Source organism: Ornithorhynchus anatinus, chromosome 1 (genome assembly GCF_004115215.2).
Source record: "Ornithorhynchus anatinus isolate Pmale09 chromosome 1, mOrnAna1.pri.v4, whole genome shotgun sequence".
Classification (NCBI taxonomy): Eukaryota; Metazoa; Chordata; class Mammalia; order Monotremata; family Ornithorhynchidae; genus Ornithorhynchus; species Ornithorhynchus anatinus.
The window spans coordinates 7,347,947-7,361,883 of NC_041728.1; the positions used below are offsets into that span (position 1 = coordinate 7,347,947).

The 13,937-nt window shown below is 41.4% G+C and overlaps 1 protein-coding gene across 2 annotated transcripts in view; it reads right to left on the reverse strand.

The window, feature by feature from the left end:
• DHX29 (DExH-box helicase 29) overlaps positions 1 to 13,937 on the reverse strand; it is a 47,841-nt gene that overhangs the window by 24,850 nt on the left and 9,054 nt on the right. Inside the window, exons 6-12 of one of the 2 annotated variants that reach the window (XM_029064025.2) lie at positions 13,149 to 13,280; positions 9,364 to 9,490; positions 8,188 to 8,343; positions 6,204 to 6,369; positions 5,653 to 5,776; positions 3,983 to 4,597; positions 2,102 to 2,245 (exon numbers count right to left, since the gene is read on the reverse strand). In XM_029064025.2, coding sequence (XP_028919858.1) covers positions 2,102 to 2,245; positions 3,983 to 4,597; positions 5,653 to 5,776; positions 6,204 to 6,369; positions 8,188 to 8,343; positions 9,364 to 9,490; positions 13,149 to 13,280 — 1,464 coding nt within the window. The remainder of the gene's footprint in view (positions 1 to 2,101; positions 2,246 to 3,982; positions 4,598 to 5,652; positions 5,777 to 6,203; positions 6,370 to 8,187; positions 8,344 to 9,363; positions 9,491 to 13,148; positions 13,281 to 13,937) is intronic. The other variant, XM_029064034.1, reaches the window with a different exon arrangement.

The following is a 13,937-nucleotide window of genomic DNA, read 5'->3' on the forward strand; positions in this document are numbered from 1 at the left end:
ATATATACAGTCGAGCGGACGAGTACAGTGCCGAGGGGAGGGGGCGGGAGAGGGGGAGGAGCAGAGGGAAAGGGGGAGAAGAGGGTTTAGCTGCAGAGAGGTGAAGGGGGGGCAGAGGGAAAAGGGGAGCTGTCTGGGAAGGCCTCCTGGAGGAGGTGAGCTTGAAGTAGGGTTTTGAAGAGGGGAAGAGAATATATACATAAGTGCTGGGGGATGGGAGGGAGGATGAATGAAGTGAGCAAGTCAGGGCGACGCAGAAGATATTGGGAGAAGAGGAGAGGAGGGCTTAGTCAGGGAAGGCCTCTTGGAGGAGATGTGGCCTTCAATAAGGCTTTGAGGTGGGGAGAAGCAATTCTCTTTCTGATATGAGCCCCCTCAGTACTTATGCAATACCCGTAATTTATTCATTTGCATTCATATCTGTCTCCCCTTCTAGACTGTAAGATCACAACGGGCAGGGAAGGTGTCTATTATATTGTTATAACGTACTCTTCCAAGTGCTTAGTACTGTGCTTTGCACACAGTAAGAGCTCAATAAATACCATTGCTCGACTGAGTATATGTTCTCCAAGAGTATTATGCAGAAGAGCATAACCAATATTTCACTGGCTATCAAAAGACCAGATTTTAGAAGATGTAAATAGTCGCTCTGAGACGGAATTTCCCAAGCCTAAGATTATTTCCTGGCAGTAAGTTAGGCACTGTGAAAAGAGCAATCTTTCACACTCCTGCAGGATTGTAAAGTGCTTCGCTGCTACAGATGCCTTTTATTAGCAAGTGTCGACGAGTCGTTTCCGTTTCATAGCGACTCTACGGATATACTTTCTCCAGAACGTCCTGTCTTCTGCCATAATCTGTAACCTTGCTAACAGTTCTGCTGTTATGGTTGTCCTAGTTTCTACGCCTCCGAGTACAACATGCATAAAATAAACACAAAGGCCCTAAATAGACTCCTACTAGTCTACTAGAGAATGCTTCTCCCCAAGTGCCTCATTTATCATGGGATATCGCTAGGTGTTGGGGAATTGAGCTCTGTATGCTTAAAAACCACTATTTGAAAGCAACTTTTATAGTTACCTGCAAATAAATAACTCGTGATATTAGAATACATAAAAATTTACGTTCTAAACTATTAGCAAAAATGACTGCAACACAACTGAATTCCCAATGTTATACATGAAAAAAATTAGAGGCCACACATTATGAAACATTCATGTCATTTAGGCATATAGGACAGTACTTCCTAGCAAACTAGAATGTGAGCCCCAGGCGGGACTTGATCAGCTCCTATCTACCCCCACACTTAGTACAGCAACTGGCACATAGTAAGTGCTAAAATACCATTAAAAAAACCCAAACTAGAACAGTAGTCAGACTTGTCTAGTTGACGACAGATAATATTTTGCGAAGTATGACATACTGGAAATATCAAGAAGCCTCACAGTGCTTTGTTTCTACCCTTTGCCGAGAAGGTCCGCCGGGGAATTTTTGATAAAAAAAATTTAATTTTGCAGACAAGAGCTACTGAAGACTTAATAACAATAATAATAGTAATGTTGGTATTTGTTAAGCGCTTACTATGTGCAGAGCACTGTTCTAAGCGCTGGGGTAGACACAGGGTAATCAGGTTGTCCCACGTGAGGCTCACAGTTAATCCCCATTTTACAGATGAGGTAACTGAGGCACAGAGAAGTTAAGTGACTTGCCCACAGTCACACAGCTGACAAGTGGCAGAGCTGGGATACGAACCCATGACCTCTGACTCCGAAGCCCAGGCTCTTTCCACTGAGCCACACTGCTTCCCATTATTGTACTCATTAATCCCATTAATGCTTCCCATTAATGTACAATAACGGTCAATCTTGGTACCTTTTTAATCAATCAAGCAATCACTGGTATCTACTGAGCAGTTACTGTGTGCAGAACCCCACGTTAAGAACTTGGGAGGGTACAATATAACAGACCTGGTAGACCCAATCTCTGCCCGCAATGAGCTTACAGTCAAAGGGGGAGACAGACACTAAATAAATTATGGGTTTGAACTGGTGAATGATATCCAATCCCTCTATACCTTGCTTTACTGAAAACAGAAATTACTTACCTCATCTACAATTACATGAGACACGTTTGTCAAAAGACCGTCTTCCTGCAGCTTTCGTAGGAGAACTCCTGTGGTACAGTATAGTAGTCTAGTAGCTTCACTTGCTCTAGATTCCATTCGGATTTGATATCCACATAAAGAATTCTGGGGGAAAATAACATAGTAGTGTTGGACTTTCAGCAGTGACTTTAAATTTCCCACTCACCGATGGAAATGTACGCAGAAATCATTCATGAAAATTCCAGTGCAATTGCCCGCTTTCTCTAATTTAAAATGACTAATCCTCCATATCCCTTTTCGACCCTCACTAACTGTATGACACAGTTAATTCTGTAAGTACCGTAGTGAATGGATTATAATTTTTTTTTTGAGTTTGAAAGTAGCTTTACACATTCTTCTGAACTGCCTTTCCCTTTTTGACCAAAGGCTCTCAGAAAACCCCACCACACCTATCACAAAGGGCTCAAAAATTTACATAAAAACTCAAATGACATTTATACTTAGCCATTGGGCAGTTAAGTTCTTTGTGCTTCCATTCCTTCATCTGCAAAATATTCTCCCTTTTACTAAGACTATGAACCCCATTTAAGACCTGATTATCCTGTATCTAGACCCAGAAATTTAAGGCATTTAGTAAATACCACAACTATTATTAGTTTTTCAGGTGCCTCCTTGTCTCTTGGGTTGGAGAGCTAACATCTTCAAGGATCTGTTTTCCCTGAATTATCGTCTCTCTTCCCCCAGCACTCTCCCATGAGCAGTGCCAGCATCCCGACTTTCTCCCTAATAAGCTCATGGCCCAAGACCTTCTAATCGGTTTTCAAAACACTCTGCTGTTTTGATGCTTTTTGCTTGCACAACCTTAGTACTGCAATCTATATAGGGATCACCAGTAGAACGGCAACAGTTTTTCCCTTTGCTTTATTAATAACAATAATAATAATAACTATAAATTGTGGGATTTAAGAGTTTATTATGTTTCAGGCACCATACTAAGCACTAGGGTGGATACAGGCAGATTGGGGTGGACACAATCCCTGTCCTTCATGGAGCTCAGTTTTAATCCCCATTTTACAGAGGAGGAAAATGAGGCCCAGAGATGTGAAGTGACTTGCTCAAGGTCCCGCAGCAGACAAATGGCGGAACTGGATTAGAATCCAGGGCCTATGGCCTCCCAGGGCCATACTCTATCCAGCAGACCATGCTGCTTGTCTATACCTACACATTTGGGTTTAAGAGGGGTACCCCTAGTCCTGATATTTTGGGATTTGGCAAACTACAATTTCCTATTCATTCCCTGCCTCAATTTGGGTGGGAAAGTCTTCAGTTTTCCTGTACAAAAAGACACAGCAAAACTGGATGCCAATTACGATGTTTGACCAGAAATCGCTCTTTCAAAACAACTCTGGGTTGCCTCTTTGGGTCCTTCACGATTTTAATTAACTTCAATCTGGTGCTCTCAGTTTGAAGAGTCCTAATCCCACTGTGGGTACTAGATAACTATTAAGAAAAAAATGATGAATTTTTTGCCTCCTAAGTGATGCTTGTTTAAGGCTCTACGCCAGCAGGCTTCAAAGTCAGTTCACTTAAAGGGTGCTTCCCACATGCCCTGTGAACGAAACACTTTCTCATATATTCAAGGTTTTCATTGACGCGATCTATCAAGTATCCCCACCGGGATGCAGGCAACATTAAAAAACAAGTTAAAATAGAAGTGAAATAACATAGAAGTGAAAGGTGAGAGCCTTCTAGACTCTGAGCCCGTTGCTGGGTAGGGATTGTCTCTGTTTGTTGCCGAAATGTACTTTCCAAGCGCTCGGTACAGTGCTCTGCACACAGTAAGCGCTCAATAAATATGAGTGAATGAATAACATGGCTTACTCTTCCTCCAGGTCCATTTTCACAGCCCAGTTCTTCACAGACTCTAGTGGCCAGACTCACGGCTGAGATCCTTCGGGGTTGGGTACACACGATGTTGCATTTCCCCGATCCCCATTCATTTAGCAACAAGTCCTCCAGGAGGAAATGAGGTACTTGAGTACTTTTACCACTTCCGGTTTCCCCCGCCACGACGACCACTCGATGTCTTTTAAGAGTTTCAACGATTGAATTCCTGTGCTTAAAAACGGGCAACTGCTGTCGCTCCTTTAGAAGTCTCTGGTATTTTGCTGTGCCCTGCAACTTCCTGAAGAGATTTCTCACAGGCTCCAAGTCTTCCGCATAGGGTGCCTCGAGAGATAACGCTGTAAAATCCTCGTCGGAAACCAAATTCTCCCAGGATTCTTCGGGATCTTCGGCGACCTCTTTTTTATTTTCGGATTGTTGTTGCTGTTGCTGCTGCTGCTGCTGCTGTTTCAGTTTATTAAGCAATTTTGCAATAAAATGATCCCGAGGCTTGTTGGTTTCCATCTTATTTTGCTCTTCCCTTTTCTTTTCGGTTTCGCTCCATTCTAGCCAAACATCACGGTATGTGGGAGGGAGCAACTGATGGACTGACTGGAGGAAAGAAAAGAAAATTAGCCGTGAGTTATGTTTCAATAACCAGCTTTTCAGGTTTCTTAAGACTAACGTGTTGACTGATTTGCAGTTTTGGTCCCAAGGTGGTCTAGGGTTTAAGACTAGAAATAATATTTTTCCTACAATACGGCACCTTTGCTAGCAGGTCACTTGCTGTCCTGGCCACTCTAAGTGATAGGGCCAATATAAATATGTGGGCTACCGTTTCGGATAGTAATCCCTATCTACCTTAAAAGTGTTGGCTAGTATAATATTTTAGAAATGAGGGAAACTTAACTACTGAAATCTTCAGTGACCGAATGAAGGATCAACGCAAAACTAACGTTTAAAGTCCCATTTGTTTTCCCAAGTGAAATAGGTTTCGGAGCTATAATAATCCTGTTGTCCCTTAAAAATGGGACAAACCAAATTCTTTATAATCAAAATATATTTGAAACCGATAGCTTGACTTTTAATAATAATAATAATAATAATAATGATAATAATAATGATGGTATTTGTTAAGAACTTACTATGTGCCAAGCACTGTTCTACGCACTGGGGTAGATACAAGGTTATCAGGTTGTCCCAAATGGGGCTCACAGTCTTCATCCCCATTTTACAGTTGAGGTAACTGAGGCACAGAGAAGTTAAGTGACACGCCCAAAGTCACACAGCTGCCAAGTGGCAGAGCTGGGATTAGAACCCACGACCTCTGAATCCCAAGCCCGGGCTCCTTCCAGTGAGCCACGCTGCTTCTTTTACACACTTTTACTTCAGAATTCCTTATACTTCATCGTCAAAACATATTTGAAACAGATAGCTTGACTTTTACACACTATTTCAGAATTCTTTATACTTCATCAAAATTTATTCGAAACACAGCTTGCCTTTTACACTTTTATTTCACAATTCTTTTAGAAAGTTATAAGGTTTCTTCCATAATACTTTCAATATTTCTTCAGCAGAAGAGTTTACATTGGGTGAACCGAAATGGAGAAAATAGAGATCCTTTGCCACAAGTGTTTTTAAACAGTTTAAAAGGTAAATCTCACCTGTCCTTTGACTAAACGATAAAGAGCCAACGTAGCGCCCAAATGCTGAGCTTGCATGCCGTCCTCCGTTAAAATAGTTGGACACACCACAAGAACGTCGCCTTCAGACTTTACCACCCGCACTCTTAGAGAGGGAAAAGAATGCGCTTGTCCATTGAGTTAGTCCATACATTTCTTCCCATCCATTAATATTCAATCTAAAACAGTAGTCCAATTTCCTGGCTATCAGTAATTACTCTGAAAACCCAGAATTGAACTGGGCCACTGGAGTAAATCTTCTAAAATTTCTGAGTTCCCCCGACATGTCCTAGGTCTCCACGTAGATCTCCACATTCTTTCAATAAATAAAACCTACACGATTCCAGGAAAAATCTCATAGCGTAAATGCCACATTCTGGATTAAAGAAAAGATCTCACAGAATAAACATTGCATTTTGGATTAAGGATAAAAAATCGCAGAGTAAATGTTGCATTCAGGAATAAGGAAAATACTTCAATTTCAGTGAGTGGCCAAAGGCTCCAGAGTGACTCGTTTTTGGAGCGATACATACCTACACTTCCAGTATTTATTCACTGGAACTTTCTCAAAGGAAGGATTTGGACTTTTGGGGAGGTTTTTCCTGACCCAATCAATCAGAAACTGCTTGGGGGATTTGCCCGTCCAACTCCGAGCAGTGTAATCAAAATTCCTTACATCTCGAGGCTCTTTCTTTTTGGCTGAAAAAGTGAACAAAAAACAGTTAATTCCAAACCAGCAATCCCAAATCTGCCTTGGGTGAAATAAATTATCCCAACTCACCAGTGGAGATGGCAAGTTTCTTCTGAAATTACCTTTCAATTTTGACTTTATCAACGCTTCAGTGTAATAGAACTTGGCTTCAATCAATCAGTGGTATTTATTGAGCACCTACTATATGCAAGAGCAGAGTAGTACTAAGCGCTTGGGAGAATACAATAGAATTAGCGTACAGGTTCCTGGCCCATAATGAGCTTATAGTCTAGATGGGGACACAGACTTCAATAAGAAAAAATGAGTAATTTATAATATGGAATTTTAAGGTATGTATGTAAGTGCTGTGGGGTTGGGAATGGGGCGAATTTCAAATGCCCAAAGATCACAGATAATTATAATAATGATGGAATTTTTTAAACGCTTACTGTGTGCAAAGCACTGTCTCTGAGCCCTGAGGTAGATATAAGGTAATCAGATTGGACACAGTCCCTGTCCACCATGAGGCCCATAGTCTTCATCCCCACTTTACAGAGGAGGTAATTGGGGCACAGAGAAATGAAGTAACTTTTCCAAGGTCACACGGCAGATGAATAGCAGAGCTGGGATTAGAACCCACATCCTCTGACTCCTAAGCCCGTGCTCTAACCACTAGGCCATGCGGCTTCTAAGATCCGAGTGCATGGATGACGCAGAAGGGAGAGAGATCAGGGGAAAAGGTGGCTTAAGAGGGCTTGTTGTGAATAGATTCGTGATGGCAAATTAGACGAGTGCATTTACTTAGTGTTTTCCTTCTACAGTTCTCAGTTTAGACTCTTATGGTACTTTCAAGCGCTTACTCTGTGCTAAGCACAAGGATAAGACACAAGACAACCCGATCAGACCCAGATGCAGGTCCACAGAGCGCTCCCAATCTAAAAAGAGAGTGGGGATTTTATCCCCATTTTATACATGAGGGAACTGAGGCACAGAGAGGAGAAGCAACTTGTCCAAGGTCACCCAGCAGGCCTACTGCAGAGCTGAGACGAGAACTCGGGTCTTCTGGCTTCCAGACCCATGCTCTTTCCATTAGGTCATGCTCCTTCTGACTTTTATTTCACCTTTCAGAGCAGGTGGATTTGCCTCCATTTTTCACCCAGGTCATTTATTAAAAAGCGATTGGAAGATGATGAAGGAATTTCACATTTCCTCTTGAAGCTTGAACATCTTTATACTCCATTTTACCACATTAATAACATGCATATATTGTATTCATTCAATCGTATTTACTGAGCGCTTACTGTGTGCAGACCGCACTGAGCGCTTAATGATTACTCACTCTAAAGTTCAATCAATGCTATTTACTGAGCACTTACTCCATGCAGAGCACTGAACTAAGTGCCTGGGAGTACAATATGAGAAGTTAGTGTGTCAGCTAACTGTTGAATTGCACTCACCCAAGTGCTTAGTACAGTGCTCTGCACCTAAAAAGTGCTCAGTAAATACAACTGACAGACATGATCTCTGCAACAAGGATCGTACAGTCTAAAGGAGCATCTTGTAGAACTTTTTATATTGTGAAAAGATTTAGAATACTTCTCAGGCACCCTTAGCTCCTCTCAACTGAACCCTTTGAAACAGAATATGGGGAAGATTTTCCAAATCTTTGTATCTGAGGTTTCTTTTATTTAAAAATTCCTTGGATTGCGACGACTTTTGGCTAGGGTGAAAAGTATCACATCGAAGAGAGTACTCTTGTTTGATAACTAATTCATATTTCACTGTTGGTTCACTAGAGTGTATTAAACCACCTTTAGCCATCATACCTTTTTCTTCTTCTGCAGGTCCACACTTTTCAATCAAATTCAAGTTCAAAGCCCCTTCCTTTTCAGAGGGTAAAGGTGGTTTTTTTTTCTCACTCTGTTGCTGTGAAATCTTTATAGCTGGATTGAACACGGGATGGTCTTCTAAGGTTTCCATTTCTGCAAATGAGAATTAAGATCTCAGCTTCAAATTCGGCACATACTCATTTCCCTTTTGCTTCTCAGGTGTTTCCATCTTGGAAAGATTATACCAAAAATAACATCTTAAGAGGAAAGAAACCTAGCTCAATGTATATCCACATCTGAAACAGGTAATTTTTTGTAGCAATTATTTCACTGGAGTTACCAAAAATAAGGCTCATAGAAGAATTATGTGGAAAATAAATTCTAACACTGATTCCAGAATAGGTAGAAAATAAGATCATAATGATGGCATTTGTTAAGCGCTTATTCTGTGCCAAGCACTGTTCTAAGCACTGGGGTAGATACAAGGTCATCAGATTGTCCCACGTGGGGTTCACAGTCTTAATCCCCATTTTCCAGATGAGGTAACTGAGGCCCAGAGAAGTTAAGTGACTTGCCCAAGGTCACACAGCTGACAAGCAGCAGAGCCAGGATTAGAACCGACGACCTCTGACTCCCAAGCCCGGACTTTTTCACTAAGCCATGCTGCTTTATAAGATAAGGGAGGACTGTGAATGGAGGAAAGACTTCATTCTGACCTCTGCTGAAAATTACTGTAAAATTATAGTGAACATTGAGAGTTATGATTTTCACTTCATTTGCAGCTTTTATTCAGTAGGTAACCAAATAAGGCTTTCAATTTTGTGTTCAAAAACTCGATCCAATCTATTTGGATTTTTGATAAATTAATTTGTTTCCCAAAGGATGAAAAAGAGCATTTTGTGGTTGGGTCCCAGTGCTTCCCAATTTCCATTTACCAACCTTTTTCGGGAAAACTTTACGACGACTGTTTTGACAGAAAATTAGCAGTCATCTACAATAAAAACTCTTCTACTCCTCGGCCGTTTGTCCAAATTTCTCTGGGTTTCAAACATGATACCATGACATAATTCCATTATTGCCTAACTTGCAACACTATTGTTTACGGACTTGAACACCAAATTTGGGACTGCGATGAAATTCCTTTTTTTACAAGAAAGAAAATTTGAAGCCTACCTCTTTGAAATTTCCTTATTTTTTCTTGGGCCTCCTTCTGGCCTTGCTTGTTCTTTTCTTGTTTGGAAGAAAGGGCTTGTTCTTTGGCATCAAGGAGCTTTGCCGCCAACTGTAAGTATCTCTCGTTCTGTTCCAAATAAAACGAACAATCAGAGATTGTCTGAAGAAAGAGAAGATTCACTAAATACTGGCAGACTCATACATCTCATCAAAACCCCGGAGTTTGGGATTTCCAACAAGTGAAGTCTCAGAGGGGTTAGGAACTGCTCAAAAAAATGAGAGAAAACAAAGGCAGGGGCAAATTGGGATTGCAGGGTATGAGGGGAAAGCCGTAACACTAGACTGTAAGCTCCTTGTGGGCAGGGAATGTCTCTATTGTTGCACCGCAGGGGATGTGGAGGTGGGAAAGTCTTCATCTCCTCTTCTCCCACTTCCTTCTCGGTCACCTCTGCAGTTGGATTGGCACCTTTTATTCATCCCCCCCCAAGCCCCACAGCACTTTATGTCTATATCCACAATTTATTTGTTTCTGCTAACGTCTTCATCTCCCTCTAGATTGTAAACTCACTGAGGGAAGGGAATGCGATGATGATATTTGTTAAGCGTTTGCTATGTGTCAAGCACTGCTCTAGGCGCTGGGGTAGATAGAAGCTAATCAGGCTGGACACAGCTCTTGTCTCACATGGGTCTCGTAAGAGGGAATTGTGGTACCGAGAAGTAAAGTGACTTGCCTAAGGCCACACAGCAGTTAAGTGTCAGAGTTGGAATTAGAATCCAGGTCTTTCAGACTCCCAGGCCCGTGCTTTATCCACCGCCATGCTGCTTCCCAAATCTATTGTATCTTCTAAATGTTTAGTACAGTGAATTGTACTTTCCAAGCGCTTAGTACAGTGTTCTTATCACAGTAAGCACTCAGTAAATATGACTGAATGAATAAGCACTCAATAATAATAATAATGATAATGTTGGTATTTGTTAAGCACTTTCTAGGTGCAGAGCACTGTTCTAAGCGCTGGGGTAGATATAGGGTAATCAGGTTGTCCCACGTGAGGCTCACAGTCTTCATCCCCATTTTACAGATGAGGGAACGGAGGCACAGAGAAGTGAAGTGACTTGCCCACAGTCACACAGCTGACAAGTGGCAGCGCTGGGATTGGAACCCATGACCTCTGACTCCCAAGCCCGGGCCCTTTCCACTGAAGCACGCTGCTTCTCAATGAATGAATACAATCGATTAAGAAGAAAAAAGAGACTGAAGGGGAAGCATGTGTGTGGGCAGAGTAAATCCAGTTTTATATTAGTATAATACCTACACGACAAGCCTGGAATTAGAACTCATGATTCTAGCCTGGTGCCCCATTCATTCAGGCAGTCGGATTTATTGAGTGCTTACTCTGTGCAAAGCACTGTACAAAGAGCTGGGGAGAGTGCATACAATATCAAAAAGGCATATCCGTGCTTTTTTTTTTCTTAGCACGCTGGGGCTGCAATCCAATGGCCACTTCTGCCTTGGGGAATCCATGACTCCTGCTCTCAAATTCCACCCTGCCATTGCAGATCACTGCAGGACAGCCACGTGGAAGGGAAGTCTAAGGCCAATTCGGAGGCGTACCGGGACTTGCTGTTGTAAAATGATTCCCATCTCTGAAAAGGCAGCCAAGCTAAAGCTGCCCTAAGTATTGGAAGTCAGAGGTCATGGGTTCTAATCCTGGCTCCGCCACTTGTCAGCTGTGTGACCTTGGCCTGAGTCACTTAACTTCTCTGGGCCTCAGTTACCTCATCTGTCCTTTGCGGATGACGACTGTGAGCTCCACGTGGGACAACTTAATTTCCTTGTATCTACCCCCAGCGCTTAGAACAGTGCTTGGCACATAGTAAGCGCTTAACAAATACCAGCATTATTATTACTGGAACTCTTAAATGTTTTGGAATACAAGGAGGACCAAATTTCTAAATGGAATTCATTCTTCTTGAGACTCGGCTCTGTCCTCTTTCATCTACCATAATTATATTTCTACAGTCAGATGCTGGTAGGTGGAACAAGGGTCAAATTTTGGAATTACTGAGAGTAACCATGTGACCAAACGGGACAGCGTATTTCTGAAACACATCCAGTACAACAGGATAAGAACTTTACAAAGCCTTAAGGCATGAACTTTAGCATTTTCATTCATTCAATCGTATTTATTGAGCGCTTACTGTGTGCAGGGCACTGTACTAAGTGCTTGGAAAGTACAATTTGGCAATAAATACAGTCCCTAACCCAACAACAGGCTCACAGTCTAGAAGCGGGGAGACAGACAACAAAGTAAAACAAGTAGAGAGGCATCAACAGCATCAATATAAGTAGAATTATAGCTATATACACATCATTAATAAAATAAATAGAATAAATATGTACATATATACACAAGTGCTGCGAGGCAGGGAGGGGGGTAGAGCAGAGGGAGGGAGTCGGTGGGGGGAGGAAGGGAGGGGAAGCAGAAGAAAAGGGGGGCTCAGTCTGGGAAGGCCTCCTGGAGGAGGTGAGCTCTCAGTAGGGCACTTCAGTTTGTTAACATGAGAACTTACTAAAAAAGAATATTTCCCCTAATTTCATAAGCTATTAATGTGTCGAATCAAGGTTAACCCTATTATATTTTTAGATCGGGCAAACCAGAAACAAGCCTGGCAGCAAGGAACCAGAACTCTCGTCACTATCTGGGACATCCTTCATGGCCTTAGGGAAAGTCATCTTCTGCATCTCTTTTCTAATCTGTAAATACGGTCCAAAATGCCAAATGGCCTGTCACAAATACAGTCAGGGTCAATTGAAAAATTATTAAAGAGGACACAAAGTTTAACACCCAGACCCCCTTCTTATTCTAAAAGTAAAAACAAATATAGAATAACTGCTTCCAAAAAAACCCATCAAGCAATAGTATTTATTAAGGGCTTCCTGTGATTAGACTGTAAGCGCGTCAATAGGCAGGGCTGGTCTCTGTTGCCAAATTATACATTCCAAGCGGTTAGTACAGTGCTCTGCACATAGTAAGTGCTCAATAAATACTACTGAATGAATGAATAAATGTGCAGAGCATTAAGTAGTTTAAAAAAAAAGAAAACCAAAGAGACATGATCCCTCCCTTCGAGGTGCTTATATTCTACTGCAAAATTAGAGAAAGGCAATCTATCTTCATTTAAGAAAAAAAATCACATATGGTTATGCAAATACTCTAAGATTCTTCAGAGATCCTCGGTAACTAAAACATGGAATGATTTGGAGAATGTACAAGGCTTGGACAGAACTTAAATTAGGTCAGGGAGTTTCTAACGCTTGTTCCACCGTTCACAACATTTGGTGATATCACCTTCCCAGAATATAAAGATATGAAAATTTCAGAAAATCAAAAATGGACTCAAAGCTCAAATCATTTTCCTGGCACATACATGAATGACTTTTTAATTCAAACAGAAAAGTGGCATCACTTGCTTAAAAATACTTGGGCACTGTAGAAGAGTTTTACCTAGCTCTGGAGCCTCAATATACAGTATTCTTGAGAAATAAATGCCATATACATATTGAAATAGAATACTTCTGAATGATGCCTCGCCTTTATAGGAACAGCTAGATTCAAATATTTTTTAGTTTTAACTATGGTTTGAATCCTAAAGATTTACAAATATTCAATGCAAGATGTCATTCAAAAGTATTTACCATTTATCAATTTTATGTAAGGATAAAAAATCAAGAAGCCGTGAAGGACAGTTAGTTCAGAAATGAATCCACAAAGTTCCCGACTTACGGGGTCAAATTTTTCCTCCTCTTCTAAACTTTTGGCACAGTTTTCATTCTTTTCTGCCTCATTCTGTTGTTCAGCATACCGCAGAATCCATTCTTTCATATCCAACTCTTGAACTTGCCCGGCACTTTTCTGCTAGAAAGAGAAAACACTACTAAAATGAGAACTGGAATAAAGAGGAAAATACAAACTTCTTTAGAACCAGTATAAAAGTATGATAACTTTTGTAGCAATGGAGAGATATGGGAGATCACTTTCATCCCGAAACCAATGGGCCTCCGACATTTTGCGGGTGTTCGGTGAATGTAAAGTGAATTGAATTTCACTTTTCTTTTTAAAAATATTTTGGGAACTCAGAGTGCTTCTATCATCCCCTTGATTCTATTTATTGCCACTGTTCTTGTCTGACTCTCCCGATTAGACCGTAAGCCCGTCAAAGGGCAGGGACTGTCTCTATCTGTTACCGATTTGTACATTCCAAGCACTTAGTACAGCGCTCTGCACATAGTAAGCGCTCAATAAATACTACTGAATGAATGAATTAGGAAATAGATTAGGAACTAGTGGATAGAGCACGGGTCTGGAAGCCAGAAGGACTTGGGTTCTAATCCCGCCTCCGCCACTTGTCTGCTGTGTGACCTTGGGTAAGTCCCTTCACTGCCTTGTGCCTTGGTTACTTCATCTATCAAATGGGGATTAAGACTGTGAGTCCCATATGGAACAGGGACCGTGTCCAACCCGATTTGCTTGTATCGAACCCGATGCTTAGTACAGTGCCTAGCCCACTCTCAG